This window comes from Chrysemys picta, chromosome 1 (assembly GCF_011386835.1).
Source record: "Chrysemys picta bellii isolate R12L10 chromosome 1, ASM1138683v2, whole genome shotgun sequence".
In the NCBI taxonomy this organism is placed as follows: Eukaryota; Metazoa; Chordata; order Testudines; family Emydidae; genus Chrysemys; species Chrysemys picta.
Window position 1 is genome coordinate 180739971 of NC_088791.1, and position 20772 is coordinate 180760742.

At 36.8% G+C, this 20772-nt stretch overlaps 1 protein-coding gene across 3 annotated transcripts in view; it reads left to right on the forward strand.

The window, feature by feature from the left end:
• Nucleotides 1–20772, forward strand: part of CXADR (CXADR Ig-like cell adhesion molecule) — a 47696-nt gene that overhangs the window by 24184 nt on the left and 2740 nt on the right. For 2 of the 3 annotated variants that reach the window (XM_005294641.5, XM_042855731.2), the window contains exons 5-7: nucleotides 214–336; nucleotides 733–871; nucleotides 1290–6187. In XM_005294641.5, the coding sequence (XP_005294698.1) occupies nucleotides 214–336; nucleotides 733–871; nucleotides 1290–1557 (530 nt within the window). In that variant the 3' untranslated portion in view covers nucleotides 1558–6187. Of the gene's footprint in view, nucleotides 1–213; nucleotides 337–732; nucleotides 872–1289; nucleotides 6188–20772 lie in introns of those variants that run through there. The other variant, XM_005294642.5, reaches the window with a different exon arrangement.

The following is a 20772-nucleotide window of genomic DNA, read 5'->3' on the forward strand; positions in this document are numbered from 1 at the left end:
TAAACTTCCAGTTATTCAGAAAGAATGATAGTATTACATATGACAGCTCTTTGCAGCTTGACAAATGTCTCATTTTTTTTGAAACTGATGTCAACATAACTAAGACACTGATTTTTTTAAATAAAATTTGTTGTAATGGATTAATACCTTTGGAAATATTGAATAATAACCATTAATGGAAAATTTTAACCAAAGTTTCTTCAATATTTTTAGATAAAGATACAGGTGAACTGTCTCTGAAGAATGCCTCTGAGGAGTACTCTGGTACATACACTTGTGTGGCTGCAAACAGAGTTGGCACTGATGACTGTTTCGTTGTGCTAAATGTCACTCCTCGTAAGTACTTGCTGTATAGTAGTTTCTGCAAAATCAGAAATGTTGATGAATGAGTTAAAGAAATAAACTCTTTTGATTCTTTTGTAATCTATAAAAGAAATATGCTGTAGAACAGGTAACTGACACCATTTTTAATTTTGTCATATTTTTGAGTATTGAGCATTCTTTCAGCTCCAATAAACAAGTCAGCCTTTTCACCCGTCTTTCCATGTGAATGAAGGTTGTTATTATTTTTTTTTAATTTAAAGATGTGTATAAGTACTCATGTATCAGTTCAGTAATATTTCTCAGTATAGGGCACATTGTTTTTATTTTAAGGTGTACGAGGAGAATTCTCTAGTTATGCAAATTCAGTTAAAGGCCAGTATCGTAGTAATTTGTGTTAATCTATTCTAGCTATAAATACAGCTGGCACAATTGCTGGAGCAGTTATTGGAACTCTTCTGGGGCTCTTTTTATTGGCCTTTCTCGTCTTCTGTTGCTGTAAGAAACGTAAAGAGAAAAAATATGAAAAAGAAGTGCACCATGATATTAGGTAGGTAATGGCCCATTGTCTTTACCCTTTGAACTATAATATCTGAAACTAGAAAATAACTTCCTCTTAATGTTTTCTCGTAGATAATATATTCATTATGGCTGGTTAGAATTCTGCATTGACCTAAGTCAGTACATTAAGCCAATGTGACAGCTAAGCCTATAACTGTATACTTTTAATGTAGTATACTTTAATATGCCTGTATCCTATTTTCTGATGTTTCAATATTTTGTTGATTTAAAAAGTATTCTGAAAGTGGTAAATATTTGAAACATTTTTTTTAAAGTAATAAACAGTATTACTGTTTTTGCTACTTTTATTTTTGTAATAGGGGAAAAAAACACTAGAAATTTTACAAATCCCTCAAAACGCCAATACATTCTTGGTTTAAACCATTTTTATTTTTAACTATTTTCAGAGAGGATGTTCCTCCTCCAAAGAGTCGTACTTCAACAGCCCGCAGCTATATAGGCAGCAATCGTTCTTCTCTGGGTTCAATGTCTCCCTCCAATATGGAAGGATATGCCAAGACTCCATATAATCAAGTACCAAGTGAAGACTTTGAACGTCCTTCTGGTCAAAACCCAAGCTTTGCACCGTCAAAGGTAGCTGCACCTAATCTAAGTAGAATGGGAGCTGTCCCTGTGATGATTCCAGCACAAAGCAAGGACGGGTCCATAGTATAGAATGGTGTTAATTTATGCTTTTTTAAAATTCTTTACAAATATTAAAAATAAATAAATAAATAAAAACCTTGTTCCAACCTACATGTAAAAAGTGCACAAAATTGTTCTTAAAGAAAATGAACAGTTAGTTTGAACAGCCATCACTTTTGCTTATTAATTTTTGAACTGTTAGTAAAATATATTAATTAAATGCTTCAGCAAAAGCATTTAAGTTCCTAATGAGACATGAAACAATGGAGGTATTTGAATTTTAGATGAAGAAACACCATATCAGCTAGATGTGGAATTCTGAATATGAAACACAACGTTGTGTATTTTTGACAGTGAAAAGACATTGCAACTGTAGTCCATGAAATTAGATTTCCAGAGACTTCACCCTCAAAATTTGGAATGACTTAAATATTTTGACCCCTTTGGCCATTCTGTGATAATGGCCACAGTGTCTGAAGTACTTGAATGATTGATCTAAATATTTTACTGAAAGTCTGTGGAAATCTTTAACTTTTGTAATGTGCTTTTGGGGGCATCTTTTGAATTTCTGAGAACTCGTATATCATGGGCTACCAGTTGCAGTTAATTGAACCCAGTCAACTGATAAACTTGATTTTGAGATTAAATGCAACAAGTGGAAATGCTACAGGGGAGACCATGAAAGCTTTATGAGACCCCAATTTTAAGAGAAGAGCATTTTATTACAGTCATGCCAAGCAACCCAGAACTGTTCACTGGCATTAAAGGGACACGATCAAGTTTATACCAACTTGTTACTCATGGAACCTAGTCTTCCAAAACTTCAGATCAGCTGTTGTTTTCCCATGAAAAATGGATATGTGTTTGTGGACAAATAGTTAAATTATGCGGGATAGATATCTGTCTGTTAAGATTTTCAGAACCTTGCTTTAGTTTTATAAATCTCACTTTAGGTTTCTAAATCCATATTTTGATTCCAAAGAGGTAAGCATGCAGAAGCTCTATCTGGATTTAATAGGAAATGATGAATGCTCATGATTTGGTAAAATCTGCCCACTTATTTTGGAAACTTATTTTTGACCCTAGTGTGTGTTTATACACAGTACAATATTAGTCTGCTATTTGAGGACATTGTGTAAACAGCTTTTGTACAAGGAATTTGTAAAGGGGGTAAAATAATTTGGTCCTCGGTGTCCCCGTTAAAAACAAACCAACCTCTAAATATTGTTACCAAACACTTAATTCCATTTACTTTCTCATAACAAAAATAGAATTTCAAATAGTTTCTCTTCTTCATGCATTCTGGTTATCCAAAATTGTAGATATAGAACTAAAATTCATTGTTTTGTTGAATTTTTTTTAAAAAAAGCTTTCCAGTGTGGTTTCTGTACTAGTTTCAGACTTATTAAAGTACTGTTGATATCTTGTGATAGCTGTTGGGTTGTTGTGGATAGTGTATTTGAATTTTGCATCAGTTTGAGTCTTTGTGAAAGTGATTTTTTTCAGAAAAAAGAATTTTGTAAATTTAAAATGTCAATAGTGGATATTAAACTGCCAAATATTCTTCAAACTGAAAAGGAAGATTGAGTGCAACACTGATCTTATTTAAGCTAAATGTCTGAACTGCCTGTGTGAAAGATACTAGGTATATCTGTATTACAATGGTGTGAGATAAAAGGTTTTCTCAAGAGTTTAGGGAAGCTTTAGGCTATAGTGTCTGTTTTTTCTATAGCTGACTAGGTCTGTGAAATTATTCAGCTTGCTCTTAGATGTTTGTCCTAGTTGTAGGTAGGTACACAATTTTTGATCTGGATTATTATGTAGAGTATATAAACCCTTTTCATTCTGAATTTAGAGAATGAAGTAGATATTAAGTATTTTAGATATGTATAAAACTTTCCACATTTTGGGACATCTTTTTTAGATTGTAATCAGATACTGTTAGAACTAAGATACTTTTATCTTTCATCTGTGCCTTTCCAATAAACTTTTATGCCTGATTGTAACTTAAGTTTTTTAAAGAAATTTCTGGTGCCTAAATTACTTTTTTTTGAAAGGTGCTTCTTAAACATGAAGGTACAGACTTCACAACACTGTGACCTGATTTCTTCTTACATACTTTTTATATTTGTACCTCTTCCTGCCAATATTTTGGATGTGGCTTAAGTAACTCTACATAATGTTCTGTATTTCAAAGCGCTTCAGTTTTGCTTAAACTTCTCTTTACAAGCTAGTGAATGTTATGTTCCTGAAAACATTCTCTTTCACTGTAGTACCAGATTAGATGATTAGAACCCTCATATGTGATACGTCATACTTTGTAGTTATTTTCCAAACACATGAATACAAAAGTCTTTAAAAATAAATAAATAAAAAAGCTTAATTTTAAAGAATTTTTGAAAGTGTAAGGCAGCCGTTCTCAAACTGTGGATGGGGACCTCAAAGTAGGTCACAAGCCCAATGGGGTTCCCAGGGCTGTCTTAGACTTGCTGGGTCCATGGCCGAAGCCTGTGCCTCACCACCCAGGCCAAAGCCGAAGCCAGAGGGGTTCAACCCTGGGCAGCGGGGCTCAGGTTACAGGCCCCCTGCGTGGGGCTGAAGCTTTTGGGCTGAAGCTTGCCCACTCCCCAGCCAGGGCGGTGGGCAGCGGGGCTTGGGCAGACTCAGGCTTTGGGTCTTTTCTCCACCCCACCCCCACTCCCTCGTAGTCATTTTTGTTGTCAGAAGGGTGTTGAAGTGGAATGAAGTTTGAGAACCCCTGGTGTAGGGAACGAAGACAGTCCCTTCCGATATCCAGTTATAAACACAGAAGAGAGACTGTCACAGTTGAATGATGTATTGATAGACCAAATATTTTACCTACCCCTAAAGTAAACTATTTATTATTTTAAAAATGCTGTTATGTCAATCTTGAAAGCTGATCTTCTGTGCAAAACAGGAGGTAAAGCACAGATTAAAAGCCAGCAGTAGGACTGGGCCACTAGCTAACAGTCTAAAGTGTTTAATTAATCCATCTGTGGATATGTTTGTGAGATGGGCTCTCATTGTATTGTCCAATACTCCATACTCCTGTCAGGTAAACAGGCAAGATATTGAAGAGCATAAATGTATTACACTAAAGCAGGTGTAGCTGCATTTGTGCATATTTAATGCCCAGTCAGCTCACAAGAAAGGAATAAGTGATAGAGTGAAAGGACAGCATGATGTGCCCTCAAAACATAGCTTTTAGGCCTTGCAGCCTTGACAATGTCTGTTTATGAAATTGCATGGAAGATAAAGTAACAGGAACTGACAGTGTCCTCTGAAATACATAGGACTACCTACTTGGGATAGACTTTGTCTCAAGTACCTAACATCCAGGCCTATTGAATGGACAAAGCATTATTATGAAGGCCACTTTATTACTACTATAAATCTGATAAAAAATAAATAAATATTTTAGTAAATTGTTTTTTCTTTAAATTCAGACATCTAATTTACTTAAAGCAGATACCAGATTAACAATGTATTGTCTATTTAGAAATGGAATGGATGGGACCAAATAGCTTGTCCCAGTACTCCTCCTCCCTGCCCCCCCCACATAGAGTGTTAATTGTTACAGATAAGACTTCTAAGGAAAAATCTTATAGGAAGCAAGGACAGCTAGTTCACCGATTAGAACACACCATCCTCAATGCCTCATTCACGCAGTCTTATAGTTGAAGATAAACTCTTTTGTAAATATTAAATCTAAATGAACTGAAGAAGTAATAAGTAGTTAATTGGATGACTGAAAATTTACTTTTCCATTGTCAATGCGGCATACTCTGATTTATTTTGGGGTGAATAAAGTGTGACAGCCTTATGTAATTTGAAAAAACACTACATTACACCAGATATCATAATAAACTTAATTTCTTTTAATAAACGTTCTGAAACAGATATTTAAAGATGTTTTTTTGAGGCGTTATTTTACACTGAAATTTCACGAATAAATTTTTTAAGTGTTTAGTGTGTTAAAAATGCCTTGTTTCAGTTCAGCAAAATAAATATCCATCATATTTTTGTAAATGCCATTAACTGTGGTATTTTGCCTATTCAGAAACGTATAAAAGTACACATTTAATCTAATGTTGTATAGTATATTGTTACATGTCAGATTAAATGTCCTCATACCTCTTGTTTAGTAACAATACAGCTAAGTGTTAAAGATGTGTTTAAAATATCTGTCTGTAAATCAGGGCTTTTCTGCAATAAAGGAAGCCAGCAGTATAGACAGTAGTTTTCATGGCAGATTTTTGTTCTTTGTACTCTTGCTGTGTAGGAGGAAAGTCCACATTAGGTTCATTTTATCACTTAAACCCTACTGAAACATTGCATTAAGTGTTTATAGGGCCTTTGGGCTTCTCAGTGATGCGGTACATTTCAACTTAATTATACTAAAGCAATACTGCCTAACGGAGTAAACGTCTGCAACTGGAAAAGGTATTCAGTACTTCACGTGCACAAAGCATAGTATTTGATATTGGTATGAATTTCAGCATGAGGTTTTATATTTAATTTTTAAGAATTTAAAGTAGAAGCATTGAAATTTGTAGGAGTCCATTTGTAAAAAAAAAAAAAAATGCTGTAGTTTCATGACAGACTTGTGTACTTTTTGAAATAAATCTGTTAGAGAAAACAGTAGTCTGTCTTTATTCTAAAGCAGAGCTTGTTTGTGTCTTTAGTTTTCTCTTCCTCTTGTATTCTTTTAAGTGTACTAATAAACTTGACTGTCCCTACCACACTGGTGCTCCTCTTGTTCTTTCTTATTCCTCCTTTTGTTACCTCTTTCAAATTGAATGAAAACTAGCAGTTAAAACTGGATATTTTAAACTTTTCTGTGGATATAGGCATGCACCTTCAGATTCTATAACTTGATTTCTCATTACAATATAGATTATAGCTTTTGATTTTTCAGTTGGGTTGATTATCCACTTTCCATTGCAGGAATAAAATATTTGAATATAAAGTTGTTCCCCCAGGAACTTAACCATTATTATTGTAGATGTCCAAGTGAGTGCTATTCCCTGTCATTTTCCCTTTAACCAGTCAAACACATTCTGTTACAATAAGGTTTCCTACGGGTCGAAGTAACCTCCTCAAGTTGCTCATTGTAAGTGTTGTTTAAAGTATTTTATTAATATGTTTATATGATAAACTTGGTCTGAAGCCTGTGAATGTGGCAAATTCTTAGTGCATGTGTACAGTATTTCTAGTGGTATTCAGTTCCTCAAATTTTGAATTTAAAATTTCTTTGATTTCTATACATTTATCTAAGTTAAATTTGTGTAATTAAAAATTGTTCTATGCATATGAGCACTGGATATGTATTTATAATAGGCACGAATACCACTAAAGGCTTAAGGAAGTAACATACATACATAACTGATTTTTTTACAATCTGAAAATACTCTGAAAAAGATAATGTCTACATATGTTAATGCATATTTAATTAAATCTGTACAGTGCCAAGCACATTTTGAACTTTGCTTCTGTGTGTGTGTGTGTGTGTGTGTGTGTGTATATAAAATTAATTAATGGTTGATCAATGGAGTTTAAGAAGTGAGCACACTAATGAAAAACTTGTAATGACAATAACTGTTTCCCCCCTATATAGCTGTCCTTCACTTTTCTTTCAGTACAGAGGAGTTTTATTTTAATATAGCCCGGAAATTAAAATAAGCAGTAAACTTAAGGCAGAATGCAAGGAAACTAAGAGATCAGCGTTCTAAATCTAACAAGTTTCAATTGAAGAAAAACTGATCTGATTTTAAAACGTTCATAAACAGGCTAGACAGTATATCCCTTACCAAGTGTCATGAGCCATCTCCAAAGTGACTCAGTTTCTTCAGTTGGGGATGAGGAATACCTCTGGAAAAAGTAATGCCTGAAAGGAGGAGCAATCAGAAAAAAGGTCCAATGAGATTAACAATTCTAGAATACATATCCTGCAATAGAAATGAAAGATTGCTGACACTCGTTTAACAATCTGGATCAAATGGTTTCCCTCAACGGCTGAACCTAGAAGGAAGAGGGAGCAGTCACCACTTACGAGATTTTTTTTCCTGACCAGCTGCATTTCCTTCACTCTGGATGCTGTGTTGTTGTCAGTTAATCTTCTGCCTCAACTCCAGGCAAACACCTTCTAGTTCTTCATAAAGCAAGCAATGAGATGGACAGGCAGAAGATGCACAGGTATGGAAGTGCCCAAATTTCTTCAGTGGCAATTGTGATGTCCATTTTTGCTCTTCCTTGAGACAGAGTACAGCAGACCCAAACTTAGTCTGCCTCCTCTCTGAGCATAAAGGCCTCTTCCATGGCAGTGGAAGCAGCCTTGAAATTTCTGAGTACCTCTGTCTCTGAGTACCCTGGCTTCTCAGTTTTGGTGACTAATACATCCCCCTCCAACTGAGTCCTTACTGGGCAGCCAATGTTAGAAGCTGAAACTTGCATTCCTCTTCCCCTTTCAGGACAGGCAGTCTTTCATAAGATCACCTGAGCTATACTATGTTTTACTTTCCCCCGGGCGGGGGCGGGGTCCCACCCGACCCTCCCCCCGGTCCAGTTTTCATCACTCTCGTCCCCACTTCAGGACTTCAAGGGGAGGGGGTGGAGTCCAGATCCACTACAGCTAGATGGCTAAAAGTCCTGTGTTTCCACATAACGCTGCATAGTCGTTTTCCCCTGAGCCATTTATAGCCCATTATACTAGATCCATGAACTATCCCATGGGTTGAAAGGAAAAGGGCTTCAGCAAGGGACTTGTGTAAAGCTGCCAAATAATGATCCTTACGTACCTATATGCCACTACAGATTTGTTGTGTCAGCTTTGGCAGCTACTGTCCTTAGAAGGAGCATCTTGATCACCAGAACTAGGGAGTCACTGTGCACTCTTTATATCTGATTGATCCAGATTGTCAAATGAGTAGGAACAGAAAGATATTCTGTACTGGTAAATTGGGTTTTTGTAAAGAAGCATTTGACTATTTGGGATTCTTCCAGACCTTAATTACATTAGTGCTGATAATTAATTAGTTATTAGACTTGCTATTTTAGAAAACATTTTAGTCACTTTAGGTTTGCCCATATCTAATTGTTTCCATGAGCATCTTTAAAGGCTAGGGAATAATCCACCTAAAGAAAGTGTGCAAAAGCAGCCTGTAGATAGTGTTGCTGAGTAAGGAGGATAAGCTGTTATAAATTGATTGGTCACTAGCAAACTCAAAGAGAGGAAAATCCAATGGTCTAGAGTCTGCCAACTACGTTGTGGCGGAAACTTGAATTACAGGAAGGGAAAATCTCAATTTCTAGGAAAAGCAGGAGTTCAATAAAGGAAAAAATAGAAATGTCTACATGCCAGAAGCTCTGATTTTTCCAAAATTTTATTTATTTTTAATTTATATAACATACTTAGAACCATAAGTTAAATCAAAATTGGCTCAGGCTCTGCTAAAACAAACTGCAAACTCCCTAGCAAGGAATACCACCACCACACTCCCATTCCCATAAACTAATTCTTTGTGCAAAAGCCTGTCTTCATAGACAAGGTTTTCTGGACACCTCAATTAGGATCCATCAACCAGTGAGTGAAATAAGTTCGGTGACAAAATCCCTGCTTCCAACATTGTATCGACAAATCTAGTGATTGCCACCTCTACTTATATCAGTTATGTTGTGATGGAAGACTAGGAGAAAGGTAATTAGGGCTAAAATGTATAATATTTTATGAATCTCCAGCCAACAATATTAAAGTACATAATTACTGGAGTTCAGTGACAGCAACCACTAGCTGGGCCTGAGTGTTCTGTGGAACAGATTAATAAACTAAATCTCAAGGTTGGATACATTTGAACAAAGTAAGAACCTTTTTTGCAAATTGTCTTCAGAAATTGGTAGAACTGTTTCAGAACATTAGTGTATCCACTAAACTTGCATGATGTCAAGACCACTAAGATGGGGACTTTGTTTAAACTGCATAGTGTATTAGTTGTGTTACATATGTTATGTTTCTATCAGCATAGTAACACCACCTTCCCAAATGACATTGTCTATGGCAACAGAAGCACTGTTCTTTGAGCATAGCTATGTCTACAGTGAGGATTGTACGAGATGAGGCTAGTAACTAAACTGAATTTTGACTTAAACAAGATGACATCTTTGGGACACAGCTGGTGGTTTGCGGAGTGCTGTCAAAAGCTTATGTTGTGGCTGCCAGCACTGTACATTTTATGTGAATAAATAGGATGCCCTTTCCCATCACTAGTAATCCCATAACTGCTAAAAGCAGAAATATTTCTTCCAGAATATAAAATAACTTAGTAAGATGATGCAAAAGCTTGGTTTTAAAATATATTAATGTTTATGCCCTTTATCCATGCACTATATTTTTCCTTCAATAAAAATGAAAGGCGGCAGTCTCAGATGAACCACCATGAATATAAAACAGCAAGGATGAAATCACCCATTTTATTTTATTTATTTTTTAAAAAGGGGGGTACTAATGAGCCCAAGTTTCTCTTTTTTGATTCTTTTCCTTGATCTCATTACACTTCTCCGCATGTTATGCATTGTAGAAGTATAATTTAAACACACAAGGATATGGCCACTTCTGAACTGGTGCCCCTGTTGATCTAATAACTATCACAAAGTGTTGCTTTGTCCATCCTCAATTTAAGGTTGGGAGGGTGGCAACAGTATGTATTAATACACCAGGATGTCTCAAAGCTAGGACACTGTTAAAGACAACAAGATTGTGATCTTTAATTTATGTTAATAATGTTTAAAGGTAACCTGCAAAGAGGTGGGATCATGGAAATTGGACTTGTTTTAGAAGATGGGTAATATAGAAGGCTATTGGATGGTCAGGCTACAGGAGACAGATATTGAACAGGTATCCTCTGGTGACAAGCATTCCCAACCCAGCACTCCTGACTGCTAAATCCTGCCCCATTATAAGTGGTCAGTACCCCATTTCCCTTCATAGACAGCCACAAGAAACTCTCCTAAAGCAATCTTTTCCCAAACAATTTTGCATCTCCCACTATCACCAATGAAGGGATGTTATTTCATTGCTTTACCTGTGGCTCTCAAATATTATTTATACAGTACCAGGAAGGTTCATGGTGCTTTACAAATAATATGGCAGGGCTCTGTCTTTAGTATGATCTCAAAATATTAACCAGTCATTTGATCTCTGTGCTTGTCAGTGCAGTATTAGTCATTTATGTTCTAGAGTAACTGTTTCCCCAATAATTATCTCTTTTTCCCCCACCCCCCTTTAAAGGACACTGGCTAAATAATTAAACACATTTCCATCTGTAACAAATAGACCACTTCAGATTATTAAACTGAATTTAAAAAACCTGATTTAGTGTTCTCTATTTATGCTTTGTTTACTAGTTGCCTTTCTTAGCTTTAGTCAGTGAAAATAATTTAGACTAGATAATTTTAATTTTTAGTCTAGTTTACTTTCTGGTTTGCATGCACTAACACAATAGTGCAATATCTGGGTTCCAAACATTGCATTTGTGGGAAGTTCTAGATTGTATTACTTTTATTTTAAAGTCATATTAACTTGTGTATATGCACGTTGATGCTTTTTGTAATTGTGGGTGCATTTTATAAAATCAAAATCTAAATGTTCAGACAAATTGTACTTGAGTGTCTTTTAAAGGGACGCTGTGAGGTTTGTTTTTGTTTTGTTTTTTAAAGAATGAAACTAAAAAATCCTAGTTTCTAGCAGAGAATGTTTTAAATAACATGTCCTGATTTTAGGGAATAAATAAAGTTGTTTTGCTAGTCTTATCAATTGTTTTTAAAAAGGTTAATAAATAATTAGAAGTTTTTTTAAAATGGTCATTCAGTTATTAGTGTCCAACTGGGTTAACAGATTGCTTATGATAATGGCTTATAGCCATTTATAACATCTTCTGCTGATGTACCTAGAATCTGTAACACATACTGCTCATGTCTCTAAAAACTTTATAACTTCTATTAATCATTTACAAACAGAACCTTAATATAAACTATGACCAATTTTTTTATAATGTGGGTTGGTTTGGTTTTGTTTATATTTGGTTTCTCTGATATTTTAAAAAGCTCTTCTCAAGGAAGGAATTAACTAGTGCTGAACTTCATGCTCATGGTCTCCTGCCCCTATTCAGAGTTCCACTGACTTCCCTGGAACTCCGCTCAGGCAGTAGTGTCTGCCTGCCTGCAAAACAAGTTGTAGGATTGGAGCCTAGCTGACGGGCTATACATGGAGTACTGAGACCCCCATTTAGCAAATTGAATAAATAGCTGAAATAAGTCCGTGGAGGGAAAAATCTATGTCAGTCGTGTTACCTTGACTATAGTATGTATGCAGTGTTGTTGTAGCTGTGTTGGTCCCTGGAGATTAGAGAGACCAGTTGGGTTTGGTAGTATCTTTTATTGGACCAACTTCTGTTGGTGAGAGAGTCACGCTTTTCAAGCCACACACAGCTGCTCTTCAGGTCTGATGTAATGCGTTTGTCAGGCCGAAGGTGAGAGTTGTTGACAAAGGTAACCCTTTGTCAAGGAGGTCTCTGTATCACAGCCTGACCCCTATAGAAGGGTGGGGGAGAGGGGAAGACAACTCTGCCCAGACCTGAAGAAGAGCTGTGTGTGACTCGAAAGCTTGTCTCTCAGAAATGGAAGTTGGTCCAATAAAAGATATTCCCTCATCTACCTTGTATGACATTTTCAGCCAGAACCATGTTTTTTCAAGTCCAGTGTCCCTTTGAATAAAGTATAAATAATATAAATTAGAATTGTCACTAAATATGATGTGAAATGAGTATTTTATAGTATCAGAACATTTTAAATAGTTTGTAAATAGGTTGCAACACTTTTTTGGCTTCCAACTAAGTTACCTACAGATGTATTCACAGGCAGGTAGAAGAAGTGTTCTGGAGATCATAAACTAGCCTTCTTTTATTCTACTGGCATTGGATCATAATGCTCTGTCCGTTGGCTAGACTGATTTAGACAATATAACAATTTTCATGCTTTTTAAATAATTGTATTTATGCGGACAGTGTTTGACAATAACACACAATTTATTTCTGTGTAGTCAGTCATAGTATAGTATGACATTAAAAAAAAAACTCTTAAAATGATTATACATGATTACTTTAAAAATGAATGAATTGTTATAATGTGAATGTCTAAATTATTCATTATTTCTGCACATTCACCAAAACATTTGTGTGTGTGTGTGTGTGTGTGTGTATAATATATAAAAATAAACAAGACAAAAATGATTGATTAAGCAGAACTTTCAGGACCTGATCTGAAGTCTATGGAAAGAGTCCCTTCTGCCTTCAGTGGGCTTTGGCTCAGGCCCCTTACTTGGTACCTTAATAACCTTTATAATTCACAATTCCCTAGGTATAGTTAATAAAATAAAATGTGAACATTAGTCAAAACCATGTAAAAAGAAGAGACATCCTGAAAAATGCTACAATCCCAAATAATCCCTCTGTCTCTTGCCCTCCAACCCCTCTCCTCCCCCAATATGTTAAAATATCACAGTGCTTGAAATTGAAATATGCTAATATGAAATATGGTTTGGTAAGAGAATATTGGATGCCCTCTTGTGGCCAATGATTTCTGATTGTCTTCATGTGTTTTTTTGTTTGTTTGTTTGTTTTTTCAACAGTGCTTCAGCCATACCCCAGTGACTGAAACATACCACATATTTGCTTGTCACTTGCTATGATTTGTTAATTCATAGTAAAGCATTTTAAATATTGTTATATGCTGTATGGTAAAGCAAAAAGAATTTAGCCTAACTTCTCCGATTCCAGAAAATTATGTATCCTACTGCAAATTATAACCCTGAAAAACAAAAATGAAAAAATAGAGTAAAAATTCTATTGTGATTCATATCAATTGCAAGAGCAATAAATTGACCTTTCTGCATAAACTCTGGAAGGAAAGCTGAATTATATGAAGATAATTTAAAGGAAATGTATAGCTTGGTATATAAGCTTTCTTTTTTGATCTGGTTTAACTGGTATAAGAACTATTTACAGACTTTTTAAACTTAGGAAGCCTTTAGGCAGGTGTGCACCATACCATTACAAAAAATATTCAGAAGTGTAAATTAAGGAGTTGCAATGAAAAAATAGTTCTGAAAAGCACATAGAAGTTGACTGTGTGGATGCAAATATAATGATCTTATTAAAGTTAAACCTGAATTTAACTGAAAACTAATTAACTCCAAGAGAGCGGCTCTACACTTTTATATTGAAGAAATGTATTGCACTAAGACATTGAAATATCAGCCGTCCTCAATGCAGCTGAAGCCATCTAAGGTCCCTGAAAATAATGTTTCCTGGTTCACTGCTCTCCCAGGGGAGATGTAAATTCCTAAGACAGGTCTTAATGTATCTGATGAGATGGGTGTACTTAGGAAAACGAAAGTACATTTTTCTTGTATGGCGACAGTAGAGTCTGATCATGCCAGATCTCTCGCTCTCTCTTTCTCTCAGTTTACAGAGACATCAAGACTGCACATTATTTCAACAATATCTTTTTTTAAAGATGAGAGGGTGAAGCTGTCTAGTTAGCTGAGAAACTGACAATAGATTCCAATTAGTTAATTTGTAAATCTTAAAGTTAGATATCAGTTGAAGTAAATTCTTTTCCTTGTGTTTCTTTTATGCTCAATCCTTGTGTTGATCAGGACTGAATACATATGTAATATACATCAAAGGATTTTTTTTAGCACATTTAAGCTTTGTTTTTTTATGAAATATATATACATCAGTAAAAGCTATGGACATGCTCTTTTTTAGCTGGCATTTGTCATAAAGTCCACTAGAATTTTTTGCTGCTAAGGTCAAGAATTGGGAAAAAAACTCATGCCTTTCCCCACTTAGTGGCTTGCTGAATTTCCATTATTCCCCTGTGTCTGGTTATATCTGGTTAGCGTAGGAGTTTAGTCAGCACTCAGAACAGGCATAAGGGGTAACTTACTGAGAATGAAAATGGGCTCGTTTCAGCACGCACATGAATTTTATTCAGACAGCATCCTATATCTTTAAGCCACTTTAATACCTACCTTGCGTTCCAGTCCTGCAATTTGGTAGGCAAATGGGAGACTGCTGTAACTGCAGGGAGCCCCACTGAAATCAATGAAGCTCTGCCTAGGCACAGCAGAGTGCTTGTGCGCAATGGATTCCATGTTCTGAAATCCCACCTCATACTCAATGTCTGATCAATATGCACTTGAGAGACATAACGACACCACATAAGGTCTAGGTGTTTTCAATTGTTTTTAGTCCCACAAAGCTTCCAAAATGCTTTGATTTAAGCTAGCTGTAAATTTATTGTTATAAAGAACTAGAGAAATATTCATCAGTATGAATGCTGGTTCAGATTTGTAGAGTTAAGGTCAGAAGGGACTATTTAGTTTGACCTGTATGTCACAGGGCATTACATTTTATGCAGTTACCTCTGTATTGAGCCCAATAACTCGTGTTTGACAACAGCCAAACACAATTTATGCTTAATATATCTTGCAGATGTATTCCAGAACACTGATGAAAATGTTGAATAGTATCAGGCTCAGTGCCAAGTCCTGCAAAAACCCCATTAGAAACATCCCCACTTGATGATGATTCCCCATTGATTGCTACATTTTGAGATCCGTCATTTTAGTCCATTTAACATGTGCTTTATTGATATTGTATAGTGCCAATTTTTAAATCAATGTCATGCAGTATACTAAGCCAAAGTATTATATCCTACACAGTTATCTTTGTCATCCAGACTGGTAATCTCACCAAAGAAGGTGAAATCATGATAGTTTGACTAACTCTTTTCACAGAACCATGTTGATCGGCATTAATTATACTCCTATTCTTTAGTTCTTTATCAATTGAATCCTGTATCAGCTTTTCCATTTTTTGCCCGGGATTGACGTGAGGCTAACTGGCCTATATATCAGTACAATATTAGCATGCTTCTAGTCTTCTAGAATTTCCCTGGTATTCCAAGATTTATTAAAAATTAACATCAGTAGACCAGAGATCTCCTCAGCCAACTCATTTAGGATTCTTTGTGCAAGATATCCAGGTCTGTTGATTCAAAAATGTTTATCCCTACTACACATTGCATAACATTTTCCTTAGTTACTAATGGACTGGAAAGTGTTTCTTCATCATGTGCAATACCAGTACATCATCCTTCTTTCCAAATACAAAACTGAAATATTAATTGAACACTTCTACCTTTTCTGCATCACTATTTAACAGTTTTGCCATTCCATTTAGTAATGGGCCTATACCATTGCTGTGATTTTTCTTGTTGTTGTTGTTCCTAATATACTGTACAAACAAACTCACTCCTTCTTTGAGTGCTATTCCCTATGAGTATTCCACAGAGGATACAAATGTGCCTGAGACCAGAAGATTCCTGCTACTAGAGTCTATTGGTCCATACCTGCACTCTTTCTTGTGTTCTGATCCAAGAGTATAAGGGGCCATGGAGACTCACCGTCTCTCCAGTTCCTTCTTACTGTCACATGATCTGGGATGAAGCCCTCCAGTGTTCACAACTGATCCTAGACTCTGTTTTTGTAAGTATTATATAACATTTATATAAAAATCTGTAAATATTGGAGAACTGTCTACAAAAGTTGATTAAAACTTTCTTAGTAAATTAATGCCCCCCACCCCTCTGCTCCTTCCTCCCTTTCCCAGTCAGCGATGAGTACTAGAGGTTCCTGTACTGCCTCGAAAAAGCTTGTATCTACACTCAGTGCCGTATCAGCCACTCCTTTTTCTCACAAACCTATCAAGTCGGGGAGTTCAGGCTTAGGAAACACTTCATGGAGGAGGCTATGAGTCCCCAGTCAGATCCAGGCTAGGCAGACTCTTGTACAACAGGCTGAGTCAAGGAGCATGGCAGCCAGCACTGTTTCCCCAAGGAAATAAAGTCCACTGTGGAAGATTTGCCCTTCAAGGGAAACAACTTATCAATCTTTTGACTGAATAAGGTCTTGCACTCATTAAAATACTAAAGGCCAACCCTCCGTTCCTTGGGGATATACACCTCAGCTGAGGAAGTACACAAGGCAACCTTTCTTTCACCAAAGAGCTTATGAACTGCTGCAAAAGTGTCAGAGGATGCAATGAAATAAACATAATGCTCCTTCTGCCTCTTCTTTCCAGGAACAACACCTGCCAAGAAGTGCTTTTGGAGGGATCTGTGAGACCCACTAACCTACCCAGGTGCTAGGTCCTCCCTCCTCCAAGATCTGATTTGGTGGGTGCCTAGCCCAGTTTTCTCATATATGGTAGATGATTACAAACAGATTCCTGATACTATCCACTTTAGCTGTACCATAGAGTTCCCCTCTTCCCTTCCAAATCCCCCTTTCTCATTCCTTTCCAGGGACTGCTCTCATGAAAGGATACTCTTACAGGAGATAGACTCCCTACTTCTACCAGGACCTTTAGAACCTGTATCCTAATCCTGAGGTGGAAAGGGATTTTATTCCAAATATTTTTCGATTTCCTAAGAAGAAAGGGGATGGAGATAACACTTCAATGTCATTATCCTAAAATAAAAATTCAGGATGGTCATCCTGGTATTGATAATCCCATCGCTAAACAGACACAAATGATAAATGGATATTGACCTGAAGGATGACTCTAGCTGTACCATCTACAAGCTTGGCTTTGATCAGTATATGTATCAGGCACAATATAGAAAAAAGAGTACTGTTCCCTCCTACAGTGAGACTCTCTATGTTGGGGGGCAGGACAGGGAACATGCGTGTGTAAGAGTCCCATTTGCTGCACCTCCTCAGAAGATGTTAATTACAGATGTCTCCCTTGTAGGCTAGAGCATTCATCTGGCCAAACACAGCTCGGGGAACATGGACTCCTCAAGAGTCCAGGGTATAAGTGGATCTCCTGGAACTCAGAGCAGTCCAAGAAGCCAGCAAAAGATTCTTACCATTCATTCACTTGCAACTTATTCAGCTGATGTCATACAGTGTGGGAACTGTGTTCTACATCAACAAGCAGTGGAAGCAAGATCACTTTTGCACAGAGGCAGTCCACCTATGGGACTGGTATCTTTGTCATCACATTACCCTGTCAGCTGTTCACCTGGGAATACAGAGAACAAAATCCTTTAGGAGATCACACTGTTTTATAGCCCATGTGGAACACATGAAAGGCCAAGCAATATCTTCACAAAGACTATCAAAGTGGATCTCTGGCTGTATCTGCTCTGTTACCAGATGCTCCTCCACCTTACGGAGTGAAGGCCCACTCCACCAGAGCAAAGTCTCTTTCAGTAGCTTCGCTTTGGGAAGTGCTATGCCTTGACATGAATAAAACAGTCATTTGGAGTTCTATTCATACCTTCACACAACACTCTGCCTTAGTGAAAGCCTTCTCAGCAGATGCATCCTTTGGGTCAGTGGTCATCAATATCACAGAGATCTTCGCATCCTCCTCCATCCTAAGTAGTGCTTGTCAGTCACCCACAGTGGAATACACATAGAGACCAGCACTTAAAGATGAGAGGTTACCTGCCATCCATAACCAGAGTTCTTTGTGATGTGTGCTCTCTATCTGTACTTTACTACACACTCTCCTTCCTCTCTGCTTCACACCATCGCTGTTTCACGGCAACAGAAGCAACTGGAGAGGCAGTTGGCCTGCACCACTCCATATACCCTTGGATTAGAGTACAAGGAGATAGAGAGCACAGTAGTGGACCAACAGATGCTACTCTTCCAGTTTCAAGCGGATAAAGAGGCCATGCATACTCACAGTAGAATACAGATAAGGATGTCACACCTCAAAGAACTCTGGTTATGGAAGGTAAGTAAACTTTCTTTATTATCCTTGGCCCTGATAGCCATGGATTTTTTCCCCCTGATGTCTTTAGCTTCCCTTATGAATTTTATAGACTTCATAACTTCTAATTAATATGGATTTCTATTTTCTGTTTTTATTTCTAGTTGCTGCTGTCTCTTCTGCCACTGAACCAGGAAGGGCCCTTAGCCAAAGTTGTTTTCTTTATTGATTGTGGCCATCTAATAAACTCTTCCTAAAGAATTCCCAATTTTAATTTACTTTTCTTTCCCACCCCCCACCCCCCAATCAATTTGCCTCATCTTCAGGAAGTTAGCCCTTTTGAAGTACCAAGTATATAAATATATATATTACTGATTGGGACTGTTCCTTGTTTGTCCATAGTGAATATAATCAGGTCATTATTGCTTGTCCCTAGGCAACCAGTAACTTAGAGGTCAGTGATTTAATTCATCTTTATCATTATGAGGTCCAAAATAGTGTTACCTTCTGTTGGTTGCAGTACTGTTTGTGTTAGAAAATTATTTATAATTTTTAGAAACTCAGATTTACTACTGGCTGCATGAGACCCCCTGCGTTTCCTGAATTGAAGTCCCATGTTAGTTGTTGATTTTGTTGCCTTGGGAATGAAGAGACATATATTTTATCCTTTGTTTGCTAAAGGTTACCTGCAGAGGAAAGATAAACTGGGGAAAATAAAACTTGAGGGTTTCAGGATTGACAGTACTTTGGACAGGTTAATATGAACTGGAAAAATTGGAGTGTACCCAATGAAAACCCAGATTTGAATAACGGATCATTGCTCCTCCAAATGTCTGAGAAGATGTGTGATTGTTTTGTTTTTTATTTTATTTTTTTGATGTCAGATAAATACATCTTCTGGTGAAAGCTGCCCTTTTGGGGCAAGTATCATCTGCATGGGAAGCCTGGGTTGGAACAAAGGGTCTAATTTAAACTGGTAAAAGTAGGTGTCATTCTTCTTCAGTCAATGGAGTTTGCACCCGTTGACATCAGAGCTGAATTTAGCTCAATACTTTTTCCAGACCAGCCTTTTCATCAGGAATATTCTGACAGTTACAGTGTGCAACATAACAGAGGTTTTCCGAAACTGGGGGAATATCTTGTTAACTTGCCCTAGATTTGCTCATATAAGGGGTGGGCACAGAGCATTCCTGACACAGGCCCTCAACTCTGGAATCTACGTCCCTACCCTATTGTTTGACAGAAGCTGAGTTTGACATTGTGGCAGTTGTCCTCTTTGTGGCACAGGAGAAGGAAGGTTATCTTTTGTTGGGAAGTGTGCTTTAATTACCTTATTATTTTATCACTTATTTGAACTAAGTAGCACCTAGAGGCCTCAAGTAGGAGCAGAGTCTCATTGTGCTAGGTGCTGTGTAAAAAGATGGTCCCTTCCCCCAAGAGTTTACAATCTATTTAAAAGAAAATGAAAAAAATGGGTGTAACAATCATGTTTTTGCATTTATTTTTGTATTGTTTTTGTTCCTGTGGTCACAGGTATGGGGATGCACATGCTACATGGAGTAATAAATAGATCAATATGTTTGAGTAGGGACAGTCTTTTTGTTTTCTGTTTGTACAGTGGCAAATACAATGGGGATACAAATAAATACTACTACTACTACAACAATAAAAGAAGCACAGATGATGCTAATCTTCCAAAATGATGGGGGGAGGGGAAAGGGATGAGACAAATGATCCTGACTATTACTGTTTTATGGTGTCGCTAAATTTAATCCGTACTAAATTAGAGCTATAAATAATAAAGACAAAAATCTAGATGCACAAGCATTAACCTGAAAGGGTTTATGAAGAACAACGACAGATCAAGCTAGATTCATTTTTGCAGCTAGATTTACCAAACTAGTAGGCAGATGGTCTAAAGTAAATGCAGTTATCGATTATCACTTTCACATGGATTGAGTAGCTGGAGTATTTTACACAAAGATTAATGCTAATCAGCAGTGTGTCAAGTTTATAAGGAAGGGTCTATAGGAAGTGACAGTGTGCAGTGTTACAGAAGTTCCAGTCTGAGTCAACATCTCCATTAATGATCTGCAAGAGGAAATAGATTGCATGTAATTAGCGCACTTAAATACTATGGAATTGAGGCATGTTATGAACAGTAGTGAAAATGAGAAATAATACAAAGGCACATAAGTTTGGAAATAAGGTTAGACAATAACAAAATGAAATGCTTCCTGGACAGTTGCTTCTGTCCAGTTGCTTCTGTATATTACTGGAAATGAGTTATGCTGAAATACAGCAAGGGGTGATAGTAGACAGCATATAAAATGTATATGATCTTTCAGCTTAATGTGGCTGCCAAAAAAAGCAAATGTAG